The sequence below is a fragment of the Balaenoptera musculus genome, chromosome 1 (assembly GCF_009873245.2).
Source record: "Balaenoptera musculus isolate JJ_BM4_2016_0621 chromosome 1, mBalMus1.pri.v3, whole genome shotgun sequence".
NCBI classification, from domain to species: Eukaryota; Metazoa; Chordata; class Mammalia; order Artiodactyla; family Balaenopteridae; genus Balaenoptera; species Balaenoptera musculus.
Window position 1 is genome coordinate 139847434 of NC_045785.1, and position 27759 is coordinate 139875192.

The 27759-nt window shown below is 39.7% G+C and overlaps 1 protein-coding gene across 1 annotated transcript in view; it reads right to left on the reverse strand.

Moving 5' to 3' along the window:
* The window catches only part of NIBAN1 (niban apoptosis regulator 1), a 160227-nt gene that overhangs the window by 51931 nt on the left and 80537 nt on the right, over positions 1-27759 (reverse strand). The window contains exon 5 of the mRNA XM_036853490.1: positions 25698-25865. Within this exon, the coding sequence (XP_036709385.1) occupies positions 25698-25865 (168 nt within the window). The remainder of the gene's footprint in view (positions 1-25697; positions 25866-27759) is intronic.

Below are 27759 nucleotides of genomic sequence, written 5' to 3' on the forward strand. Positions count from 1 at the left end.
AAAGAAAAACTGTGAATACTGTTTATGGGGTGACATTACAAACATTGACGTGTCATTTTATGAAAATGTTTTTGTATCTTAAAAATAATTATAATGTATGATATGTATTCAGCATTTACTGTATGTCAGTCATTGTACTAAGTACTCTCTTGCATTATTATCTCATGGAATTTTCACAGTAACTACATGAGGTCAGCACTATAAGTACCTCTCTCTTACTGATGAGAAAAGTGAAGAGTAATAAGCTTCACAAAAAATAACACAGCACATAAGTGAAGCTCCTAAGTGGTAAAGCCAGTATTTGAATTCAAAATAATCTGATTCCATGTAAAGCTCACAATCACCATGCCATAACACTCTCCACAAATAGAAAATCCACTTGAATTATGCAACATCAAGTTTCAGAGAAAGCTTTTTTGCTTAAAGCCTACTTCATGAAGAGACATACGCCATCACGTCCAAAAAAAAAAAAAAATTGTGCCCACAAACATTTCAGTCATGCAAAGTCTATGGCCCACATTGTCTGAAAATGCATGGGTCAAACTAAATATCATAGCTCTTATTTTCAAGTATTTTCTAGACCAGGGGTCAACAAACTTTTTCTGTAAAAGGCAAAATAGTAAATGTTTTAGGCTTTGAAGGCCATATGGTCTCTGTCACAACTACTCAACGCTACCGTAGTATTGCGAAAGCAGCCATAGGATACCTAGGTGGACAGCGTGGCTGTGTCTTACACAAAAACAGGTGGCGGCCAAATCTGTCCTATAGACCATAGTTCGCCAACTCTTGCTTTAGACCACACGTTCTTCAAGGCTAATTTGCCATGTTACTCCTTCAGAGAATCTTTCCCTTGAACCAACCTAAATCAAGCTCTTCTATTAAAATGTTTGGGTGCATCTTTTACACACACACCTCAATTTGTAATTTTTTTCTTTATTATTACTAGTTTGTAACCTCTAAGAAGGCGGGGGTCATATCTGTTTTGTATACCATTGGATTCCCAGAACCTAGCAAGTGCTCAAAATAAAAAAGGTGCTCAGTGAGTATTTGTTGGCAGAAGGAAGGGAGGGAGAAAGAGAGGGAAGGAGGAGGAAAGGGAGGGAGGGAGGAAGGACAATAGCAGCTTCTCATACTTAACCTGCTTCTGCGTTCTGGAGTGGAATTAGTGTGCTTCAGAAAGCCACCTTCCCCTGCACCACTCTGACTAGCACTGTGCAGTCTTAATGGTACCATTAGATATCAAAGTGCCCCAGCATCCTTTTACATGAAAGAAAAACAAATTCTTACCCTTTTATCCACAGGTGCAAGGGCACCCACAGTTATTCTACCATTCAAGGAGAGGAAAGAATGATAAGATTCACCTGGTATTTCCATGCACCAAGCCAACATCAGGCCATGCCGAAGTACACAGTATTAGAAAACTGCAGACCTTCCCTTGGTGCTGCCTGTTTATCCTTAAATTCTCCCCCTGCCCAGTTAACATCAGCCACTCTACTGTGATGGGAAGAGACTAGTCAACCCACCAGGCTAGGCAGCACTGGGTTTCTTGATCCTCTTCACATCACTTCCTAGTCAGGGCACAATCTCTCACCAGGTTTTATTCATTTAACATTACATGCCTCCTCTAACAAGCTCCAAGAACTTCATGTTTAGTGGTTGACTCTCACCTCAGCACCACAATATAGTAGGTGTTATTAGTTGACTTGTCCAATGTCCTCTGTCTTATGAAGGCTTTGAGCACTAAGGCGATTCTCCTTTCCTACCTCATCAGTTGACTTTATCTTCCTTTAGAACTACTGACACCTTATTCTTAGAAGGACAAAAAGAAGACAGATGAGATTATTTTTGTTTTCATTCTGGCAGATATGAAACAGACTTGAGGCTTTACCTCCGTCGTTCTGGAAGTCTTGTTCCTTCTAATATAAGAAAAATGTGATGGCATACTTAGCAGATGCATGTAATAGATGCCACTCAAAGAGCCTTTAACTGAGCTCAAATTTAATTTTTAGTAATTTTGAATTATAGATTCAATGCCTACTTTTAATTAAATAAAACTCCTAGAAGCGAGTAACCGCACTTGTGATTTCAGAATCTGGATTGCCTACATTTACAAGAGATGCTTTTGCCTTCTGGAACAAAACAAAATATGCCTGATCCTTCTTCTTCATGACAGAAGGTAGTGGAAGATTTTTTTCCTCTCCTCACTCATTGTGAGGCCACATACCCAGTTTTCTCATCACACAACCTGGTTTCCTGACCTCGTACTATTCATCACCTCTCTGAACACACTCCAATACATTGCAGCAGCAAGAACACAGATCTATGCATGAACCAGGCTGAGCTATTTAATAGTCTTGTGACCTTAAACAAATTTCGTTGTTTTCCATGAGCCTCAGTTTCTTCATCTGTAAAATGGGGCTAAAAGTTAATTCTCCTTAGTATTGTCATGGGGACTGCAAGACCATATATCAAGCACCCAGTACATTGTCTGGCCTAGCTGACATTATTCCACTAAAGCTTTATGGAGGGGATAGGGGTTCAGAAACCACTTCAGTGTGAGAGAAAAGTCTGTGCAGGTGAAGAAATGTTCTTTGTGTTCTTCTTTTGTTAAGTTACTTATTCAAAAGTGACTCTACCAATTACAATTACCAATGTAACTGTAAAGGATTATATGTAAAATGACCACCGATGTACAAAAATAATTTTTTTAAACAAAAAGAAGGAATATTTAATGGGGCACAACCAGCAAAACAACTAATTTAAATAACAGCACAATGCAACAAATTTCACTTTGCTTGGCCAGTCTTAGTAGTCAAGTAAGATAGATTTTCATGAATTATCCAAATAATAAGCCAAAAGTACTCTTCTATACCAAGAATAAAGACTAAACAGGAATCATAGGAAGTGATAAGGAGCGTGAGAAAAAGTTGCAAAGTTGAGTCACCTTTGGAGAAATGGAAAATAAGCAAGTAATTCATAGTCAAGTGGATAGTCAAGGAAGAAAGCTGAGTCTTCCAAGGAAATTGCCTTTGCTGTTAACACAAATAAAATGTACCTTCCCCCCAACACTCTGGATAGCTTTAATAGCTACTCATCATTTTCAGACACTTCTTCAAATAATGACCTCCTCCTTAAGGTCATTCATTCAGTTAAAAAAAAAAAGAAGACGTGTGCATGCTTATTATACCCCAGGCCTGGGGCTAGCACTGAAATGCAATAGTAGATGGGCACTGGCCCAGCCTCCAGGAGCTTCTAATTTTGGGAGTCAGGCAAGTAAGCAGTCAGTGATGATATAATGTAGTTAGTACTGGGAGGAAAGAAGGAAGGACAGATGGATGGACAGACTGGAAGAAGGATATCAGAAGGGCTTTCATCTAGCCCTTATAAATTAAGGAAGGCTTTCCAGGGGAAATAACACATAAGCTCAGGCCTTCAGAAAATGAAACTAAGGAATCCCAAGTGAGCTACTAGCCCAGGATTTATTCCTAAGGCAGAAAGAAGCAAAAGGCAGTGAAAATAGTGTTGTAATTCTAGGATATATTCTTTGGAGGAAAATAAGAAGACAAGAAATATAATTTCAAGATTACAATGTGTAACAGTCCATTTATTTCCAATTGTTAGCTCCCTATTATAATATTTCAATTTCAAATCTGCTCCTTTCTCTTCAGTTATGAAATTCACATTTCTAAGAACATCTTAATTAGACCATAAGTGACTTAGATTCCTAACCTGGTAAAAGGAAAATTGTTTGAATAGAGTTGTACCATGTTCATTTAAAATCACCAAATATGGAATTAGAAATCAGAAGAGGAGCCAGAAATGGAAAAACTTTAGACCACCTTCTCTATCCAATGGCAACTTACTCATCTCTGCTGGGAATTTCCCTATACTTCATCATGACCAAAGCCAGCTATAAATGTCAATCAACCTATCACAAAATTAATGATATTCATGATATTTAGAACTTTCTGGCAGTCTTAAGAAGGTTTTGTTTGCAAGGTAGCTATAGAAGAAATAATGGAAGTTTTGCACTTGTTTCAGCCAACAAGAATTCAGTTTCTTTTCCATTTTAATGTTGCTCATTGACCAGCACAAATGCAGGTAAATTGATTTATTTTAAAGTCAAACACTAAATATGATGACCTGCATCTGCACAAAGGATACACAGTGCAGCACCTGTACTAAGGCAGTGACACCAGTGAGGCCAACCAGAAAGCTGGGATGTAGCCCCCACTACACACGGCACACACACACACACACACACACACACACACACACACACAGACTACACATATCAAAAGTGGCCCAGCTGTAATACTGAATGCGCTTAATGAATGGCCTTGTTGCAAAATGCTGCGGTTTCTGACTAGGGTACATAGTGCCAGGAAGTACAGCTCACTCTGTGTATGTTAAGCTTCTGCTGACAAGAAGTGCTAGACGGATGCAAACTACCTATGTTCTCGGCAAGAATGACTCATTACAATTGCCAAAAGGAGTCTACAACTTTGTGGAAAGGCTTTTGGTTCTCAAAACTTGAAAATATCTAATTTGATGTCTTAACGAGTGGAGGAAAACAGAAGAGGGGAGACCTTCAACTATCATCCTCCTCACAAGGAAGTGAAGAAGGAAAGGACAATGGCTTAGATGTCTTACAGAAGCGCATTTGGGCTGATTCGCAATGTTCTCGGGAACCGAACCACTTCAAGTTGGGCAGGAGTGGCCTTGAAATGAGATGGAATGAGGTAAAATGATGTTCCTGGTCGACTTTCCAATTCTGTTATTCCACCTGTCCTTGACAGTCAGAAGAAAATAATTCCAAAACTCTCCACTATTGATTGAATGGGCTAGCCTTACAGTGGAGTCTTGCTTATAAGCAGCAGCTGTATGTTTTTGGTTTGTTTCCTCCCACCAGCATCTAAGACAATGTTCTGGATATGGTAGGCACTTAATAAGGGTTTTTTGTTCCAATTTTTGCCTACCTCGTCACTTAAGGTGTCCTTTATCCCTGGCATATATGCACAAAACTAGAAGAAAATTGGTTATTCCAGTCCAGGCATTTGGGCAGTCCTCTACCTTCTATGGAAAGCTAGGGAAGGAACAGGGAAGTACAAATGAAGAGAAGTCTCGGTTCTTTTCTTAGTTGGTACTTGCATAGGTCATGCCCTGATCTCCCACAGGAAAGGGAACTTGGTAGGGAGTGGCTTGGTCAAAATTGGGTATTATGATGTCAGTGCTCCTCCCTGACTTCCTTCTCTTTCACTCCCTCTCTAAGCCCCTTAAAATAGGAATGTCCCACTAACAGGCAGATGGTGGTCACTTGAAGCATAATTTGTGGTCTCCAAAAGAAAACACTAAAAACATATCAGGTCAAGTCAGGATTTCCCTTCAGCAAAAGCCAATATAGGAATCCAGCTGGCATAAGAAGATGCTGAAAGGAAAAAAATATATAAAGGCTAAGTACTTAAAACATAAGGAGATGGTAATACAGAAGTACCATGAATTTTCATTTTCACCCCTGCACTATACCCCACAAAATTATTCTCAGCTGTATATTTGCATAAGCCAAGAAAATTCTGACTTTGGAAGAGCATTTTTATAGTACACAGTTTACCATGGGAACACCCATCTGGGTTAGGACACAACTTCATGCTTAAAAGCAGAGAAAAGACTGAACTTCTGTATCTCAATTGCCACCTGAATTTCAACAGATGGACAGAAGTTCACTTCCTTCTTGGACAGATATTAGGAAATTAACCATGCTGGTATGGTGCAGTGAGAAGTGACTAACCTCTAATCATCTGGGCCTGAATAAGGAATTGGACTAGATTTTTTAAATAGCAGCTAGTCAAATAATAAGCACACAATAGGTGCTTAATAAGTACGTGCTCACTGAGAAGCCACAATGGTACAGTGGCTGAGATAGAGCATGGACTTTGGAGTCAGATTGCCTGGGTTTAAAATCTTGTACTAATCACTAGCTGTCTTCCTGGCTGCCTCAGAATCCTCATCTATAAAATGGAGATGTGATGATAATGGTGTCTACCTCACAGGACTCTTGTGAGGGTTAAATGAGTTAATACAGTGGTTTTCCAAGTATGGTCACCACACCAGGAATATCAGCAATACCCAAGAACATGGTAGAAATGCAAATTCTTAGGACCTAAGAATTTGCAAATTCTTAGGACCCAATTCTTAGACCTATTGATTCGTGAACTTTGGAGGTGGGGCCCAGCAATCCGTGCTTTAACAGGCCTTCCAGGGGATTCTTGATGCCACCAAAGTTGGAGAATCACTGAATTTATGCCTGTAAGCAAACAGCACAGATCCCTTTGTTCCCAAGCTCACGGGAGCACTCAGGGAGCCCTCAAGACCATTAACATTTAAAGGCAACAACTAGGCTAACTCAAGTTTTCAAAACCCAAGGTTCCTCTCCTCTTGTGAGAGGTGCTTTCCCTATACCTGGAAGAAGGAACTTCCTTATCCCCAAAACAGGGGGACACCAAGAAGAATCCGAACAAACAGACAGTGCTAAGGTTCCCCCAGTTTACTGAACTTAGCTCATATCTTTTCATGACTTTCCATTCTTCATCACACTTAAAAACACTCAGGTTTAACTGTTTCTTCAGGTCTTCATTTCCTTATGAAGGCTCCCATGTCATCTAAAACTTATATTAAATAAATCTATAAGCTTTTCTCCTGTTAATCTGTCTTTGTCAGTCTAATATTCAGAGCCAGCCAGCGACCCTAAGAGGGTGGAGAAAAGCTTTTTCTCCCATACAGTAGTTAGAAGAAGAAGACACAGGCAGAAGGGGAAAGAGTCCATCTTTTAAAGGAGATCATCCATACACACATACTCAAGGTACAACTTGGCAGAGGGAGCTTTCATGTAAAATTAGATAATTCAGTAGAAAAGAAAAAGGCTCACATTGGGAATGTAAAACTCAGTAAGTAAATAAAACACATCCCAGTTTTACTTGCTGTTAGATTTAAGATAATTTTCAAAAAGGAAATTCTATGAAGTTGTAGTACCCTAACTGAAATATTATAAATGGTTCAATTTTATCACATAATTGCTAAGCACATTGTGGCCCTTCTCTGCTTTTTAACTATTAATTGAATGTCACTTCAAACACTGATTTCATATTATAAAAATCCTAACTATCAGGAATGTAATTTAAGAAAAACAAAAATTAAGTTGCTTAAAGCAAAATATCTTACATTTTAGAGGAGACCCTAGGCAGTAACCATTCTCTAACTTTGAGGGGATGCTGGTTTAGAATACAGATTTCTGGGCTCCACTCCTCAGAGATTCTCATTTAGTAGGTGTGGGGTAAAGCCAGGGAATCTGAAGTTTTAAGTCTCTTCACCTCCACCCTGATCCCATACCAGGTCATTCAGGGACAAGTGGTTCACAGACCACATTTTGAAAAACATGGCTAAAAATCCTTGTCTACAGATAACCCTAAACAAATAAGAGCTTCAGATTAAGAAAAGCTTTCAGAGCTGAGACTTAACCCTTTAGATACAGGAAAGGTTTGAACTATTTTTAATGGAAAGCTTCGTAAGATGTAGCCCACATTTTTCTGTCATCTTACCCATAGCATATAGGGTATAATTTAATCTTGATGACAGAAGACTTTATGATTATTGTCATGGCTGATATGTGCTATAGTTGCAGACAGCATTCAACATAGAGTTGACCAAAACACTGATTCCTAAAGTGGCCCTAGAACTTGAAAATGTTCTAAGTGTCAGCTTTAGCTTTAAAGTTAGCTACACTAACTTTAAAAAGAAAGTTAGTGTAGCTACATCAATATCAGACAAAATAAACTTGAAGGCAAAAAGCATTAAGATAAAATGGGTCATTTCATAATGATAAAAGGTTCAATTCACTAGGAAGATAAAACAATGTCAAATATGTATTCATCTAGTTATATATATATATGTTACAAAATATGTAACAAAATATAATTCAACCGTTAATAGAAATGAAAAAAAATCTACCATCATAGTGGCAAATTTTAACATACCTCTCCTAGTAACTGATAAACTTCGCATAATAAAAGATAATTAGTAAAAATACAGAAGATTTGAATGACACAATTGACACACTTTAGCTAACGGGCGTATGCAACTGTTGAATATATATTATTTTCAATTACCTATGGAGCTTTTATAAAAATTGACCACATACAGGGCCATAAAGTAAGGTGCAACAAATTTTAAAGGATTATATCATATAGACTATATTTTCTGTTCAAAATGCAGCTAAACTAGAAATCAATAACAAATATACAATATATATTTAGAAATTATGAAACATAATTCTAAGTTACTTACAAGTCAAAGAAGAAGAAATAATGGAAATTAGAAAATATTTAAATCTTAATGATAATGAAAAATACTGCCTATCCAAATTTGTGGGATTTAGTTAAAACAATATGTAGAGGGAAATTTATAGCATTTAAATGCTTATGTCAGGGTAGAAGGGCTGGTGATTAATGAATATATTATAATAGTTTCTACTGTTGCAAGACGAATTACACCAAAAGCTAATGGTGTAGAACAACAATAAATATCTATCCTCTCTCACAGTTTTTGTGGGTCAGGATTTCAAAAGCATGGCTACGTGGTTCTGGCTTGAGGTGTCTCGTGAGGTTGCAGTCACATCATCTGAAGGCTTGAATGAAACAGAAGCATCCACTTCCAAGGTTGTTAGCTGGCAAGCTGGTGCTGGCTGTTGGCAGGGAGGCCTTAGTTTCTCTCCACGTGGCCCTTCACAGAGGGCTGCTTGTGTGTTCTCACTAGATGGTGGCTAGGTTCTCCCAAGTGGGTGATGCAAAAGAGAAAAAGCCAGGCAGAAGCTATTCTTTTTGTGACCTATTCTTGGAAGCCACATACCATCATTTTTGCCACATTCTATTTGTGAGAAGTGAGTCACTAAGTCTTGTTCACAAGAGGAGGAAAATCAGGTCCCATTTTTTTTTTTTTTTTAAGGAAAGGGTGTCAAAGCATTTTAAAACAGTCACAGTGAGCTGAGCACCTATTCATTGTAGAGGTGAGAAAAAAACTCTAGCAAAATAAGCCCAAGGAAACAGAAAAAAGGCAATTTTAAATGACAACATCAGAAATTAACAAAATAGAAAACAGATACACAATGATCTGCAAAGTCCAAATTTGGTTTTTTGAAAAAGTTGACAAAATTGACAAACTTCTAGTGAGACTGAATAAGAAAAAAAGAGAGGAGGTACAAATAAACAACATGAAAAATAAGGAAGGAACAAGTACAGATGCTACAGAGAATAACGGGGGCACTGTGAGTATATTCTTTAAAAACAAGAGGATATGATACATAACTTTATGCCACTAATTTTTTAAAATCATAAACAAAATGTATACATTTCTAGAAAACTGTAACCTACTAAAACAGACTTAAGAAACAGAAAAACTGAATAATCCTATAACAATTTAAAAATCTATCAGTAGTTTAAAATCCTCCCTCAAAAAGCACACTAAATTAAGAAGGTCTTACAGGCAAGCTCTACCAAATGGAAAAATACACTAGTAATTCCAGTCTTAAACAAACTATTCCAGATTATATAAAAGGGAAAAGAAGAGGTAGGAACACTCTAACTCCTTTTCCGAAGCAAGAATTACCTTGATAGCAAAAACTAAAAATGTCATTGCAAAATAGGAAAATTACAGGGCAAATACACGATGTGAACATTCCTTAAGACGTTAGCAAATCAAATCAAAAGTAAATTTCTATAAACGAGCAGCAAACAGAAAGTGTTCACAGCAGCACTGCTAATAATAAATAATGGAACCAGCCCAAATGCCTATCAACAGTAAAATAGATACTAGAAATTATAGCATATTAACATAATGGAATGTACTCAGCAATGAAAATCAATGAAATACAGCTACAAGCAATAACATGGGTGAATCACTGGCATATAATATTGAAAAAAAGAAGCCATGAAAGAAGATGTAATAAAATGCCATAGGATTAAGTCTAAAAACATGCAAAATGATTAAACACATATGATAAAACTGCAAAATCCAGGATGGTGCTCTCTCAAAGGGAAAAGAAGTTAATAGGATCAGGGAGAGGCACAAAAGAAATAACAGAGGTCACAGTAATGTTCTTTATATCTCCTGTAAGCTTCATAATCTTTCTTTTATAGCTACTCAATATTTAATTTAAAAACCTCAAAACAACTAACAGAATGAACAATAGCTCCTAGTATGGTCTCTTCCATCTCATATGCTCTAAATTTCTTTACAGCATAGGAAGGAGTACTGCAGCTCACCATTCTATAACAATAGGTGAGAATTTTCTCCAAGCTCTCCTGAATGTGGATTTTTAAAAGAAATTTGGAATACATGCCAAATAGAACTCTTTCATAATGTTGATTATCTAGCCACATATTAAAGCAACCACACCATTTGCTCTGTCATTTTAATAAGTGTGTTTCAGTCTTAACCATATTCCAGCTACAAGTAAAAAAACTGGAAAGCTATTCCAGCTTTCAGTCATAATAACGTCAAAAACTGTCCTGTGGTTTTTGAATTTACCCAATCCAAATGGCACAGACAAAAAATTTTTGCTTGAGTTCACTTTAACTCTCTGGTTGTTTAATCTTTTCTATTATTGTTCCAATTTGTCACCCTTAACTACCATAATAACACAATTTTTAGACCTTCATACCAAAATAACTGCTTGGTTCCTTGAAAGTGGAGGGGGAAGGTGGGCAGGAATCCGTGGTTTCACTGAAACTATAGGGTGTGTTTGACAGGCCGAAAGAAATATTCAAGAGTAGTTCCATGGCAACCTAGCTTTAGACAACAAATGAACCAAAGACTATATATGTACTGGTGGTGATAAATGCTAAATGGCTGAGAGGACCAGTTCTATTTTTTCTGGTCTCTGATGGAGACCTGTTCTTTCAGGTCCAACCCTTAGACTGTTTTGAGAGCTTCAAGTAATTTAAGTAAATCCAAAAGTATAAACACTATGAATAAAACATGTTTAGACCTATTATTTCAGCTTTATTGAGGTATAATTGACATAAAATTACAAGACGTTTAAAATGTACATTGTGGTGATTTGATGTATGTGTACATTGTGAAAGGATTCCACCCATCTCGTTAATTAACACATCCATCACCTCACGTATTTATCCTTTTTGGGGGGAGGTAAAAACATTTAAGTTCTCCTCTTTCAGCAAATTTCAGTTATACAATACAGCGTTATCACTACAGTCACCATGTTTTTCGTTAGATCCTCAGACCTTATTCATCTTATAACTGAAACTCTGTACCCTATTACCAACCTCTCCTTATTTCCCCCGAACCACACCCTGGCAACCACTTTTCTGCTCTGTTTCTAGCCTTCGACTTTTTCTTTTTTTTTTAAGATTTCACATATAAGTGATTCTCTGCAGTATTTGTCTTCCTCTGCCTGGCTTATTTTAGGTTAATTACATTTTAAAAGTATTCCAACCCATGTCCTCAAAAGCTGTAAAATCTTCCTTTACAAATCAGAGTTTTTATTTAAATTGTATAAAAACCATATATGGTTTGCATTTTTCTTATTCGTCATCCATTTTATACACATCAGTGTATACATGTCAATACCAGTCTCCCAATTCATCCCACCACCACCTCCACCCCGCCACTTTCCCCCCTTGGTGTCCATACGTCTGTTCTCTACATCTGTGTCTCAACTTCTGCCCTGCAAACCGGCTCATCAGTACCATTTTTCTAGGTTCCACATACATGCGTTAATATACGATATTTGTTTTGCTCTTTCTGACTTACATCACTCCGTATGACAGTCTCTAGATCCATCCACATCTCAACAAATGACCCAATTTCGTTCCTTTTTATGGCTGAGTAATATTCCATTGTATATATGTACCACATCTTCTTTATCCATTCATCTGTCGATGGGCATTTAGGTTGCTTCCATGACCTGGCTATTGTAAATAGTGCTGCAATGAACACTGGGGTGCATGTGTCTTTTTGAATTATGGTTTTCTCTGGGTATATGCCCAGTAGTGGGGTTGCTGGGTCATATGGTAATTCTATTTTTAGTTTTTTAAGGAACCTCCATAGTGGCTGTATCAATTTACATTCCCACCAAGAGTGCAAGAGGGTTCCCTTTTCTCCAGACCCTCTCCAGCATTTGTTGTTTGTAGATTTTCAGATGATGCTCATTCTAACTGGTGTGAGGTGATACCTCATTGTAGTTTTGATTTGCATTTCTCTAATAATTAGTGATGTTGAGCAGCTTTTCATGTGCTTCTTGGCCATCGGTATGTCTTCTTTGGAGAAATGTCTATTTAGGTCTTCTGCCCATTTTTGGACTGGGTTGTTTGTTTTTTTAATATTGAGCTGCATGAGCTGTTTATATATTTTGGAGATTAATCCTTTGTCAGTTGCTTTGTTTGCAAATATTTTCTCCCATTCTGAGGGTTGTCTTTTCATCTTGTTTATGGTTTCCTTTGCTGTGCAAAAGATTTGAAGTGTCATTAGGTACCATTTGTTTATTTTTGTTTTTATTTCCATTACTCTAGGAGATGGATCAAAAAAGATCTTGCTGTGATTTATGTCAAAGAGTGTCCTCCCTATGTTTTCCTCTAAGAGTTTTAGAGTGTCCGGTCTCACATTTAGGTCTCTAATCAATTTTGAGTTTATTTTTGTGTATGGTGTTAGGGAGTGTTCTAATTTCATTCTTTTACATGTAGCTGTCCAGTTTTCCCAGCACCACTTATTGAAGAGACTGTCTTTTCTCCATTGTATATCCTTGCCTCTTTGTCATAGATTAGTTGACCATAGGTGCGTGGGTTTATCTCTGGGCTTTCTATCTTGTTCCATTGATCTATATTTCTGTTTTTGTGCCAGTACCATATTGCCTTGATTAATGTAGCTTTGTAGTATAGTCTGAAGTTAGGGAGCCTGATTCCTCCAGCTCTGTTTTTTTCCCTCAAGACTGCTTTTGCTATTTGCGGTATTTTGTGTATCATATAAATTTAGAGATTTTTTGTTCTAGTTCTGTAAAAAATGCCATTGGTAATTTGATAGGAATTGCATTGAATCTGTAGATTGCTTTGGGTAGTATAGTCATTTTCACAATATTGATTCTTCCAATCCAAGAACATGGTATATCTCTCCATCTGTTGGTATCATCTTTAATTTCTTTCATCAGTGTCTTATAGTTTTCTGCATACAGGTCTTTTGTCTCCCTAGGTAGGTTTATTCCTAGGTATTTTATTCTTTTTGTTGCAATGGTAAATGGGAGTGTTTCCTTAATTTCTGTTTCACATTTTTCATCATTAGTGTATAGGAATGCAAGAGATTTCTGTGCCCTAATTTTGTATCCTGCAACTTTACCAAATTCATTGATTACTCTACTAGTTTTCTGGTGGCATCTTTAGGATTCTCGATGTATAGTATCATGTCATCTGCAAACAGTGACAGTTTTACTTCTTCTTTTCCAATTTGGATTCTTTTTATTTCTTTTTCTTCTCTGATTGCCATGGCTAGGACTTCCAAAACTATGTTGAATAATAGTGGTGAGAGTGGACATCCTTGTCTTGTTCCTGATCTTAGAGGAAATGCTTTCAGTTTTTCACCATTGAGAATGATGTTTGCTGTGGGTTTGTCATATATGGCCTTTATTATGTTGAGGTAGGTTCCCTCTATGCCCACTTTCTGGAGAGTTTTTATGATAAATGGGTGTTGAATTTTGTCCAAAGCTTTTTCTGCATCTATTGAGATGATCATATGGTTTTTCTTCTTCAGTTTGTTAATATGGTGTATCACATTGATTGATTTGCATATATTGAAGAATCCTTGCATCCCTGGGATAAATCCCACTTGATCATGGTGTATGACTCTTTTAATGTATTGTTGGATTTTGTCTACTAGTATTTTGTTGAGGATTTTTCCATCTATATTCATGAGTGATATTGGTCTGTAATTTTCTTTTTTTGTAGTATCTTTGTCTGGTTTTGGTATCAGGGTGATGGTGGCCTCATAAAATGAGTTTGGGAGTGTTCCTTCCTCTGCAATTTTTTGGAAGAGTTTGAGAAGGATGGGTGTTAGCTCTTCTCTAAATGTTTGATAGAATTCACCTGTGAAGCCGTCTGGTCCTGGACTTTTGTTTGTTGGAAGATTTTTAATCACGGTTTCAATTTCATTACTTGTGATTGGTCTGTTCATATTTTCTATTTCTTCCTGGTTCAGTCTTGGAAGGTTATACCTTTCTAAAAATTTGTCCATTTCTTCCAGGTCGTCCATTTTATTGGCCTAGAGCTGCTTGTAGTAATCTCTTAGGATGCTTTGTATTTCTGCACTGTCTGTTGTAACTTCTCCTTTTTCATTTCTAATTTTATTGATTTGAGTCCTCTCCCTCTTTTTCTTGATGAGTTTGGCTAATGGTTTATCAATTTTGTTTACCTTCCGAAAGAACCAGCTTTTAGTTTTATTGATCTTTGCTATTGTTTTCTTTGTTTCTATTTCATTTATTTCTGCTCTGATCTTTATGATTTCTTTCCTTCTGCTAACTTTGGGTTTTGTTTGTTCTTCTTTCTCTAGTTCCTTTAGGTGTAAGGTTAGATTGTTTATTTGAGATTTTTCTTGTTTCTTGTGGTCAGCTTGTATAGCTATAAACTTCCCTCTTAGAACTGCTTTTGCTGCATCTCATAGGTTTTGGATCATTGTGTTTTCATTGTCATTTGTCTCTAGGTATTTTTCTATTTCCTCTTTGATTTCTTCAGTGATCTCTTGGTTATTTAGTAACGTATTATTTAGTCTCCATGTGTTTGTGTTTTTTACGGTTTTTTCCCTGTAATTCATTTCTAATCTCATAGCGTTGTGGTCAGAAAAGACGCTGGATATGATTTCAATTTTCTTAAATTTACTGAGGCTTGATTTGTGACCCAAGATGTGATCTATCCTGGAGAATGTTCCATGCGCACTTGAGAAGAAAGTGTGATCTGCTGTTTATGGATGGAATATCCTATAAATATCAATTAAATCTATCCGGTCTATCGTGTCATTTAAAGTTTCTGTTTCCTTATTTATTTTCATTTTGGATGATCTGTCCATTGGTGTAAGTGAGGTGTTAAAGGCCCCCACTATTACTGTGTTACTGTCGATTTCCTCTTTTATAGCTGTTAGCAGTTGCCTTATGTATTGAGGTGCCCCTATGTTGGGTGCATATATATTTATAATTGTTATATCTTTTTCCTGGATTGATCCCTTGATCATTATGTAGTGTCCTTCCTTGTCTCTTGTAACATTCTTTATTTTAAAGTCTATTGAATCTGATATAAGTATTGCTACTCCAGCTTTCTTTTGATTTCCATTTGCATGGAATATCTTTTTCCATCCCCTCACTTTCAGTCTGTATGTGTCCCTAGGTCTGAAGTGGGTCTCTTGTAGACAGCGTATATATGGGTCTTGTTTTTGTATCCATTCAGCGAGCCTGTGTCTTTTGGTTGGAGCATTTAATCCATTCATGTTTAAGGCAATTATGTATGTTCCTATGACCATTTTCTTAATTGTTTTGGGTTTGTTTTTGTAGGTCCTTTTCTTCTCTTCTGTTTCCCACTTAGAGAATTTTCTTTAGCATTTGTTGTAGGGCTGGCTTGGTGGTGCTGAATTCTCTTAGCTTTTGCTTGTCTGTAAAGCTTTAGATTTCTCCATCGAATCTGAATGAGATCCTTGTCGGGTAGAGTAATCTTGGTTGTAGGTTCTTCGCTTTCATCACTTTAAGTATATCATGCCACTCCCTTCTGGCTTGCAGAGTTTCTGCTGAGAAATCAGCTGTTAACCTTATGGGAGTTCCCTTGTATGTTATTTGTCGTTTTTCCCTTGCTGCTTTCAATAATTTTTCTTTGTCTTTAATTTTTGCCAATTTGATTACCATGTGTCTCGGTGTGTTTCTCCTTGGGTTTATCCTGTATGAGAATCTCTGTGCTTCCTGGACTTGAGTGGCTATTTCCTTTCCCATGTTAGGGAAGTTTTCAACTATAATCTCTTCAAATATTTTCTCTGGTCCTTTCTCTCTCTCTTCTCCTTCTGGGACCCCTATAATGCGAATGTTGTTGTGTTTAATGTTATCCCAGAGGTCTCTTAGGCTGTCTTCATTTCTTTTCATCCTTTTTTCTTTATTCTGTTCCACAGCAGTGAATTCCACCATTCTGTCTTCCAGGTCACTTATCTGTTCTTCTGCTTCAGTTATTCTGCTATTGATTCCTTCTAGTGTAGTTTTCATTTCAGTTATTATATTGTTCATCTCTATTTATTTGTTCTTTAATTCTTCTAGGTCTTTGTTAAACATTTCCTGCATCTTCTCAATCTTTGCCTCCATTCTTTTTCTGAGGTCTTGGATCATCTTCACTATCATTATTCTGAATCCTTTTGCTGGAAGGTTGCCTATCTCCGCTTCATTTAGTTGTTTTTCTGGGGTTTTATCTTGTTCCTTCCTCTGGTACATAGCCCTGTGCCTTTTCATCTTGTCTATCTTTCTGTGAATGTGGTTTTTGTTCCGCAGGCTGCAGGATTGTAGTTCTTCTTGCTTCTGCTGTCTGCCCTCTGGTGGATGAGGCTATCTAAGAAGCTTGTGCAAGTTTCCTGATGGGAGGGACTGGTGGTGGGTAGAGCTGACTGTTGCTCTACTGAGAGCTCAGTAAAACTTTAATCCTCTTGAGTGCTGATGGGTGGGGCTGGGTTCACTCCCTGTTGGTTGTTTGGCCTGAGGCGACCCAACACTGGAGCCTACCTGGGCTCTTTGGTGGGGCTAATGGCTGACTCTGTGAGGGCTCACGCCAAGGAGTACTTCCCAGAACTTATGCTGCCAGTGTCCTTGTCCCCACTGTGAGCCACAGCCACCCCCGCCTCTGCAGGAGACCCTCCAACACTAGCAGGTAGGTCTGGTTCAGTCTCCCCTGGGGTCACTGCTCCTTTCTCTGGGTCCCGATGCGCACACTACTTTGTGTGTGTCCTTCAATAGTGGAGTCTCTGTTTCCCCCAGTCCTGTCGAAGTCCTGCAATCAAATCCCACTAGCCTTCAAAGTCTGATTCTCTAGGAATTCCTCCTCCCATTGCCAGACCCCCAGGTTGGGAAGCCTGACGTGGGGCTCAGAACCTTCACTCCAGTGGGTGGGCTTCTATGTTATAAGTGTTCTCCAGTCTGTAAGTCACCCACCCAGCAGTTAAGGATTTGATTTTACCGTGATTGCACCCGTCCTCCTGTCTCATTGTGGCTTCTCCTTTGTCTTTGGATGTGGGGTATGTTTTTTGGTGAGTTCCAGTGTCTTCCTGTCGATGATTGTCCAACAGCTAGTTGTGATTCTGGTGTTCTCACAAGAGGGAGTGAGAGCAAGTCCTTCTACTCTGCCATCTTGGTTCAGGCTCTATATGATGGCTTGCATTTTATACTACACAAAATTTAACCAGTAAACAGCTACATTACCAAATATTTTATTTCCTGAGCATATCTGAACTAAAAAATATAGTCATGTTTACCTGGTGGACAAAATACCAAGTTATCAGATGTTGTTACTTATGAAAAAAACAGACATATCCCAGGTCTCAGATGACCTCCAATGAATGGTACAGGTTTGCTTCACTTTAGATCATGCAAACGTATCACAAGAGTAACTTGATTTAATAGTAATGTGCTTTAATTGACCAAAAGATGAAAAATTCTTTTAAAAAGTAATGTTGAAAAGACAACATGGTAATGTATAACTGAAACAGAAGTCAAGGACTAGGTGTCAGGACAACTGGTCCTCTACCACTGACTAGTTGGGACCTTGAGCAAGTAAGTTACTATCTGAGCCTTATCATAAATAAACTCTGAGGAGATAGAGTAGGCTATTACTAAGATATCTTCCAAATTTAGATTTTTATGAACAGTAAAAAAGGGTCAGAAAGGGGAAAATGATCACTTCCTAAGAAAAAATGACATATTCATATACGTCACATATTTATAATGTGTCGAGTATTACCTGTGTGAGGCACAGAGTACACACTAAACTCAAAGAGAGACTAATCTCCAAGCAGAGAAAATCCTTTTAAAAATGTTTGTTTGGGACAGTTTATGAAAACTAGAAATTGGTATCTAGTTATTTATTAAACAGTAATTAGCAAACATTTTTGTTTACAATGCATAGAGGTTTTAATGCATTGAAACAAACGTACACTATGAAATACCTTTTATAAGTAAAAGCATTCAAATAGATGTTTACAAAAATTGTATTTGTTTATCTATGTCCAGTCAAACATTATTCATTTCCAGTAAAGTGTCCAAAAGAGCCCAAGCACTGTTAGCATTTTCTAATTCATAGATATGCGTGTGTATATAAATATAAGTATGTGCCATAAATCCAGAAATATGTTTTCATATATTACAAAAGAAAATTCATTGAATATTTTCAGTTAAAATTTATTGATGCCCACATCAGACACTTAGTCCCTCAAGTAATAAACTTGTTTCATAAATGGTAATGGGTGTTCAAATAAACACACCAAAAAGGATTTGCTCTAGCTAATTTGAATCATACGGCCCTTTTCTGGCTTTTTTTTTTTTTTTTTTTTGACTTCATTTATTTATTTATTTTTTGGCTGCTGAGCGGGGGCTTCCTCTAGTTGTGGCGAGTGGGGGCTACTCTTCGTTGTGGTGCGTGGGCTTCTCATTGTGGTGGTTTCTCTTGTTGTGGAGCACGGGCTCTAGGCACGCAGGCTTCAGTAGCTGTGGCATGCAGGCTTCACCAGTCATGGCACATGGGCTTAGTTGCTCCGCGGCATGTGGAATCTTCCCGGACCAGGGCTCGAACCCGTGTCCCCTGCATTGGCAGGCAGATTCTTAACCACTGTGCCACCAGGGAAGTCCGACACTTTTCTGTTTTAAAATTCAATTTAGGGGCTTCCCTGGTGGCGCAGTGGTTAAGATTCTGCCTGTCAGTTCAGGAGACACGGGTTCCAGCCCTGGTCCAGGAAGATCTCACATGCCGCAGAGCAACTACGCCCGTGTGCCACAACTACTCAGCCTGAGCTCTAGAGCCCATGTGCCACAACTACTGAAGCCCGCACGCCTAGGATCCGTGCTCCGCAACAAGAGAAGCCACCAAAATGAGAAGCCTGCACACCGCAACAAAGAGTAGCCCCGCTCACTGCAACCAGAGAAAAGCCCGTGTGCAGCAACGAAGACCCAATGCAGCCAAAAATAAAATAAATAAATAAAATTCTATTTAATTCAGCAGCATTAATTGAACACCTAAAACGTGTAAGTGTCAAACTCCAATCTAATAAAGGCATTTGATTTGACATGGGATTTCTGGGATAAGAGCTCAAGGCATACAACACTGACAGCAACCAATTCCAAAGTTTAACCATCTATTATAGCTCCACATTCAGCCTAACTCACTCCATCACATGCACCCTTGAATAACATAAATGTCATAGGTGATTGAACTAGTCCAAGTTAAAGCAGAAGTTTGCAAAGTGTCTTTACATGATTGTGTTCTCTTCATCAAGAAAGATGTGGGTTTTTTTATAGTATCTTTTCCAATGCATGTGCCCTTATGCTTCCCAGATGTTCTACTGTGCCCTATTTCTTAGTGTTCATGATGATGGGAACCACTGGGGTTTGCTTAGTGGCAGTCCTGACTGTCCTTCAAGCTAGCAGAGTACTGCTGAACAAAACTTTGCCATCATTCCACCTTCATTCCAGAATCACCTTCTTCTGGTGATGGATGCCTGACATGTGACTCCTTTATTCCTCAAATCCTTTACGCTTTGTATTGACAATTCTTTCCCTTACTCATGCCAGTGTGTTTATGAATTAGCCCAAACCAAAGTTATAATTGTCATCTCTAAAATCACACTTAAATTCTGAAATCAGCTTTACTTTAGTACTAAGTTATTAATTCATTAGTGTCTTCGAACCATTTTATGAAACACAAGATATCTGTCTGAGCACTACAGAGGGACACAAAAGATGATACAAGATTCCCCTTCAGGAATTTGCAATAGAGTTGGAGAAACAGGACAACTAGACATGAAAATGAATAATGTAAGGCAGACTGTCGTGAGCATCCAATCAGTGGAACAGATAATAGGCACTAGTGAAGTTATCCCTGTGGCCTTCATGGCAGGGGTCAGACTGAGGCTTGTTCTTAAGGAAATAAGAGAGAATTCGAATAGGTGAGGAGTGGGTGTTTCAGGTGTATGAGAAGGCCAAAAATGTCTAGGTAAAACTTTCATTAAAAGCAGGTGGGTGGGGTAGGGTAGCAAGGTTGGGGGAGAGGAGGCTTGTACTTGAGAATAGTAGGAAATCAGGCACACAATAGCCAGTCTCTTTGGAATTTTCATCTTTTTGAAAATGGCAGTGCCATTGAAGGATTTTAATCAAAAATTGTGTTTAAATATGATTTATCTGACTGTTACACATGGAAGGAGGTGTCAGTAATCGGGAAAAGTAAGATCAACTAAAAGCCTCTGGGAATGTTTTTTAGGAGTCCCAAAACAGATTGGTAGCAATGAACTTGAAATAAAATACAGAAGAGACACTGGCATTTGAGTATTATCTCTATGGAGAGGGTGAGTCAGAGACCCTGATTTACTGAATTTCACACAGACTTTGTATTCCTAGTGAACATGTTGTTTAAACATTCAACAGTAAAATCATAGGCCCATGTAGTGAGTGAAGTTAGTATTTAACACCAACCTATTTTACATTAATGCTTACAGATTTTGGATACAAACATCTTTAATCTACTTCAACGCACATGCCCCATGCTTCTCCCACATGGGCATATTTGCAACTATACATGAGGATGGAGGGTGGACATATTTACAGAGCCTGTACCAGGTGCCAGGCCCTCAGCCAATTGCATGACCACAGACAGGTTGCTGACTTCCCATCTGTCTCTGCTCCAGACTGTGCTCCTGCCCTCCAGCCTTGTCCGGGCATCCGTCTCTGAGACTCCCTCACCTGGATGTCCCTAGACTTCTCCAGCTCAACATCTGCAACACTGAACACGTCGTTTCCTTTCCCTGGAGGCTGCTCCTCTTCACACAAGGTTCCCATCTCAAAGAACGGCAGAAACCTGGGCCTCTTCCTTGGGTTCTCCCACTGCCTCACTCCACACATGATCTATCCTTAAGTTCTGTTGATTCTACTTCCTGGATATCTCTCTTATTTAGCCACCTCTTGCCATTTCCATCGTCACCTCTTTGGTGCAAGCTACCACCGTCTGTTGCCTGCCAAAGCTTCCTAAGTTGGCCTCCTGGCATCCCAGCGGCTACCCTCCCATCCACTGCCCACACAGCAGCCAGTACGTGTGACCTTTCTAAAATGAAAATATGTTTGAGTTGCTTATCTGCTTAAAACCCTTTAATGGTTTCCTATTGATGCTAGAATAAAGTGCAAACCCCCTCATGCTCCACAAAGCCCTTTATAGTCTGGCTCCTGCCCATCTCTCCATGCTTGCTTGGCATCTCTCTCCCCTCTAAGCACCAGCCACATGAAATTTGTTCAGTTCCTCTAACAGTCCATGCTCTGACTCTCTTCCTGGCCCCAACATATCCTATTTTTCCTGCCAGGAACACTTTTTCCCCTTCCTGAAAATTCTTATGCCAAGGAATGATTATCCTGAGCTGGAAGGACAGATTCACATTGATAATGATCATTATTCCGCATTGCATGTATACAGTCTTCTATATGTGTTAATAGTTTTAGCTATATCCCTGTAACTACAAGAACCATATTTTGCAAACTACAATTCTGAATAGGACTGAATTTTGGACAATAGGACTGTCTTAGAACATTTTGGCTTTAGCTAAGTCCCATTTTTTGTAGAAGTGGACATTTAGAACCCTGGACTTCTCCCATCAGGGACAGGGGGCTGCAGTAAGATTCCAAAAGGACAGAGGACAGCAGCTGCTCTAGGTACATGGCACTTGATGGGGTTGAGGGCAGGCTACCCCAAGTCGTGCTACTCTAGCATGAGGATTATTTTGAGCTGAAAACAATCAAAGCTCAAAAGACTCAGGAAGAGCCTCTGAACTACCCCTTTACTGCCTAAAAGAATTTAAGGTAGGAGGACTGTCCCAGGAAGAAGCTATCACCATAGATAACTGTAATAACGTATTGAAATTAGGAGTGGTTGACAGGGAGGAGTCTAGCAAAGCTGTTTGATCAAAGGCTTCTCTGTGTCCCACTGTCTCTGGATGGCCCAGCAAACATTAACTCTTTCTATCTTCCTGTGAATTCTCTTACTTTCCCTCAAGGAAAAAAAAGCCTCAGACCCCCAGCTCCTTCTCCTTAGTCCAGAATATATATAAACCTCACCTTGCCTTGCTGTCTTTGAAATTCTTCATACTTAAGTGAATTCCCCATCCGCATGTAATAAATTTGATTTTTCTCCTGTTAACCTGCCTTGTGTCATTTTAACTGCCAGCCAAAAGAACCAAGGTGGGGAAGGGGAAATTCCCCCTCTCCCGCACACTGTGGGCTTGATATTTAGTCCAGTGTGTTGCTAAAGATTAATCTTGTGGAGTTTTCTTATGCCTCAGTGAAGCGATGCCAAAAACAACACACACACACACACACACACACACACACCTCTCTATGCCCCTTATGAGTGTAAATCATCTTTGAGGCACCCAGAGGAAGATCTGTCACTTGAAGGAAGGAGGAGCAGAGAGCCCTCTACTTGCCCTTACCTACCTCAGGATATAGCCTTATTGTCCAAGAGCAGGGTGTAATTAAGCCCTTTGTCAGGGTTAAATAGGAAAAAACCTATTCCATAAGGAGGAACAGGAGAAGCGGTTCCAGCTTCACAATGAATGGACATGGGATATCTAGACCGATTTGAACCCAGAACTCCCGGGGCAAGTGGCCTGGGCTGTGTGGTGGGATTTGAGCACCTGGGAACCCCAAGTAACAGAAATCGTTGGCAGAACTTACCGTGAAGGCAACGAGATGATCTTCCCTGAAAGATCCCTTAAGGGCATTATGCTAAGTGAAATAAGTCAGACAGAGAAAAACAAATACTGTACGATCTCACTTATACGTGGAATCGTAAAAAAACGGACTCACAGAAACAGAGACCAGATTGGTCGTTGCCAGAGGAGGTGGGGGGAGGATGGGTTAAAGGGGTCAAACTTCCAGTTATAGGATAAATTAAGTCACAGGTTGTAATGTACAGCATGGTGACTATCGTTAACAATACTGTACTGTATATGAAAAGTTGCTAAGAGAGTAGAGCTTAAAAGATCTCATCATAAGAAAAAACTTTTGTTAACTACGTGAGGTGATAGGTTAACTAAACTTATTGTGCTCATCACTTTGCAATGATCATACATTAAATCATTATGTTGTACACCTTAAACTAATACAATGTTATACGTCAATGATATCTTAACAAAAGTGGGGAAAAAAGATCCTGAGGACTTGTGAATGGACAGATCAATAGCGGCCCAGCATCAGCGGCTAGAATATCTTGGACCTAGTTGTCAACGGCGGCGCATGCTGGCCTGAGAGCCAATGGGGCAATGACAAAGGCATACAGCCCTGGCTCTGGTCGCCTGGGGATGGAAGTCAGCAGCCTCTCCAAAGCCCCCTCAGGGTTTCTGGCCCTTATCACAGCGCTAATTTTACACCTATTTCTAAACTCTTCTGGTTATTATGGAAACAATAATGGTTAACTGGGAGTTTGTGAAACCTCTTACTGGTTTAGTCAAGATCCCACAACGAATAACAGGCAGAAACTGAAACCAAAAAAAAAAAAAAGCGACACAGTAAAGATGGGTGGTAGATTGTGCCGTCAAAAACAAAGAAATAGAGGCGAGAAAGGAGAGACCCATGAGCTCATTGGCCCATGACAGTCAAAGACAGTTCCCTACAATGTTTTGATGGTCTCTGGTTCTGACTGTAGCCACTGGAAGCTATGCCAAATCACGTTAAGTCTGCATAAAGTGAGGTTTCTGGACAGAGGAATGTGACACAGAACCAGGGCAATGTGACTAGACCCCATTATCTCAGTGCCTTTGATAACATACTGGAGAGCAGAGTGGGGTTTTGAATCGACTGAAATCTTCCATAAATGGACTCTAAATGCAGGCTACATAACTTCCAAAAACTCCCTAGAGAAATTCCTATTATGTACACGGAAGGGGGAATGAAGCCAGTCCCATCTGGCTGGGTGGAGAACATTCTCTGCTTAGCGAAACTTCATGGTTCTTGTGTTTAGTGCCAAATGCATGTTCATACTAGACCAAGGCCCTGCCCACAGAGGTGTAAGTGTATGAGTTAGATGGTGCAGGCAGTGCTGGGGAATTCTTTGTCTCTAAAACATCAAAACCACAAGGCAAGATATTAATAAGGTTATCATTTTTATAAAGTCCCTAATGAGTTATGAGCCAATATTATGATGAACGTTGGTCAGGGTTGCTAGAGCAAAATAGAGTGACATTATCTTTTTCCATTAGCCTTCTAGCATTACACAAGCTAAAATCAAGAACAGACTGAGATGCATCACGAGTGACTTTTGCTCAGTGGCACTGACGCTCTCAGGGAAACCTCAGAACTTTAAAGTAAATGCACAATGAAATTATTAGGAAATACAGTAAAGGCACAGATGGATGAGGTGACTCAACTCAAATGTCACCTGCCCAGAAAGGCCTCCGCTGACAAGCCTTCTCCCTTCTTCCCTACGTAGTAACCTCTAGTTACTCTGTAACACATAGCTTTGATAACTATCAAGTTATCTTGTGAATTTGTACGTGTGTTTGCCCCTCTTTCCTGTCTGAATGTAGACCCCAAAGAGGGGTACTTTGCATGGCTCATTACTCTGTTCCTAATACCTTTATAGGTTGGCACAGAGTAAGTCCTCAATAACATTTGACTGGTTACCTTTCCAACTGCCAAATGACAAAGAGCTCAATTATCTGTACCTGAAGGTCTTGCGGAGTCCAGAAAAACCAGCATTCACATCAATTTATCAAAAGCGTCACATACTGGAATGAGAAATCTTTTTTATTATGGACCCAACAGTAATTAAATCGGTACGTAGAGGCAACATGGTCTGAAGCAATGCAACTCCAAGTGTGGTCCATGGGCTAACAGCATCAGCATCCCTTAGCAGTTTGTTAGAAAACCAAAATCAGGGCCCCAGTATCAGTATATCTGAAGGTGGATCCAAAAAAAAAAAAAATCTGTTTAGCAAGTTTTCCAGGCGATTCTTATGTACCCTAAAGTTTTGAGTAACTTCTTCAGAAATCAAGGTGAAAATAAACAAGAAATGTCATAAGGACTAGGATTTTGCCAGGGACAATTGGTACATTCTTGCTGTCACTGAGATCTTTAAAAATCAGGAAAAAGGAAGAGGAGGAATTATACTCAAAATTATATGCATGAATATGGTGCTCTGTCTACATGTGCCATCACATACCTACTCCACGTCCTGTTGCGCTGAGGCTTCCCTGCCCTGACCTCACAACCAGCAAGCTGGCCACGCTCTTTGTGTACGAAACCCTCACTTCGTTCGATTTCCCTCTCCTTCCAGAGGCAGCACCATCCGTGGCTCTTTCTAGGCATCATTCTAACAGATGTCTGACCAGACCAACTGAGAAAAGGCAGCCTAACTGGGGACCAGAGGGCAGCCGTGCCATACCATGATTTAGATGTCTGATGCAGTCACTCAGGAGGGCACTGAACTTCTTCTGGTCAGCGGCATCCTGGAAGCAGAAGTAGCCATGTCTGAGGAATGGCTGCCACAGGTACACCGGGAATTCCTTGGGCAGGACCACAAAGGGCTGCGTGTTCTCCTTCTCACTGGACGCTGAAGAAACATGGAAAACGCAAAGATGTTTTAAAACGTGTATCTCTCATTTAAAATATTTATTTCAGGCTGTGAAGGTTTATTTCTGGCTGGCGGGCAGCCAGTGCGATGGAAAGGTGGTGTGAGATGTCTTCACAGGGTGGGGGAAAAGAAGAGTTCAGCTTCACCTGTCTCACTCCAGCAGGTGGCCTCACCTCCTATCCACGGGGACAACCAAGGCCATCAGACATAATCTATCTCAACTTCCTCACCAGGAATGAGCCACAAACAGAGCTCACTCCTCCCTACCCATCCTCAGCAGTTGATGCGTCTACCTGTCAGGCACTCACCCTACTCTCCCCCAGGCTCCCATCCCACCAGGTCTGCTCTCTGCCCTGCACTCTCTCCCGCCTCCTTGTCACTGCTACACTAGCATTTGCTGCTTTGATGCCATCAACCCCTATTCTCACCCTAGTCTTGTTCCTGCCCCACCAGTCCCAAAACCAAATTGCCTGTTACTAATGTCATCCTGACTGCCGGCCTACGGCTTCTTCATTACCCACCCTCTCACCCCGATTGGAAACATCTGTTGCTGTCAATTACCCCTTCTTTTGAAAACATTCTCTTGACTTCCAGGGGTACCCCTCTCCTCGTGTCCTTCATACTTTTTAAAAACTGTTTCCACTTTTCAGCTTTATTGGTTCCTCTGCCCCTTCTCTCCATCTCTCTCTTTAAGTGTCGGTATTTACCCTGTTCTGTGCTGGTTTCTGCTCCCTTCTCATCTCTACTCTCCTGAGGTGTCATCATTCTTCCCGTGACTTTGCATATTGCTTCTGCAATTCATATTTCCTTTTCCTCCTTCCTTTCCACCATGCTTTTGCATAGAAAACTCTCATTCATCCTTCAAAAGTCAGTTCAAAAGCCACCTCCTCTGGGGTGCCTTTGTTGGCAGCACCCTCTGCCACCAGAGACAGAGCTGGGTGCTCCCTACCTTGTTCTCCCAAAATAGTGTAATGATCTGTTTTCGTGTCTGGTACCCACACTCAGAGTGAGAGACATAAAGTGAGATAAGCCTCCCCAGCCAAATAATTTTCCCTGGGAAGCAGAACCACTGCCCCAGAGCTCCTAGAGGATGGAGGCCTCGCCTTACTTATCTTTGTATGCTCAGCCCATAGCAGAGCCATGGGACCTAGTAGATGTTCTACTACGGTTTGCTGAATGAATAAACGTGCTGTGTTGTCCTAGGAAATTTTAAAAGCCTTAAACAATGGGACTTTCACCTCTTCCCTCAAAATCAATTCCAAGAAACTCATGTTAACCCATTATCATTCAGATCCCCTGTCTAAACTTGATTCCCCTCCATGCATTCCAATTCTATGATATTGCACTCGGTTAAATGAGCCCCAGCTTATTTCCAGAGTCACGGAAAACAAGCAGAAGAAAAAATGAATTCTGTGCTCTCAGCCTACATAATGGGCACAATCTCAAGGAAAGCAAGGGAAGAGGGACCCAGTAAGAGGCAACTGAAAGCACCGGACATACCAAGAAACTGATCATAACCATAAGGAAGGCTCCAGAACTGAGTCTTGCTACGGGCAAATGAATAAATCAAGATTGGCTTCGATAAAGAATAGACTTCCTGGGGCATACATTGGAATTCTGTTTCTGAAGGTAACAGAGTCAAATGCACTGGGAGCACAAACTTTGGCCCACCAGTCCCTAGCAAAATGCCTGGCACGTGATAACATAAGAATGAATCAACACATGAATGACAACAAATGAATAAATGATTGAATGCTATAGTAGAGACCTCTTAGTTGTAACACATCTCTATTCTCTCCTCTTTTTCAGTAATAAAACCCCTGATTTTTTAGTTGAGCAAGTGCCTGCATACAATAAAGACTACATTTCCAGC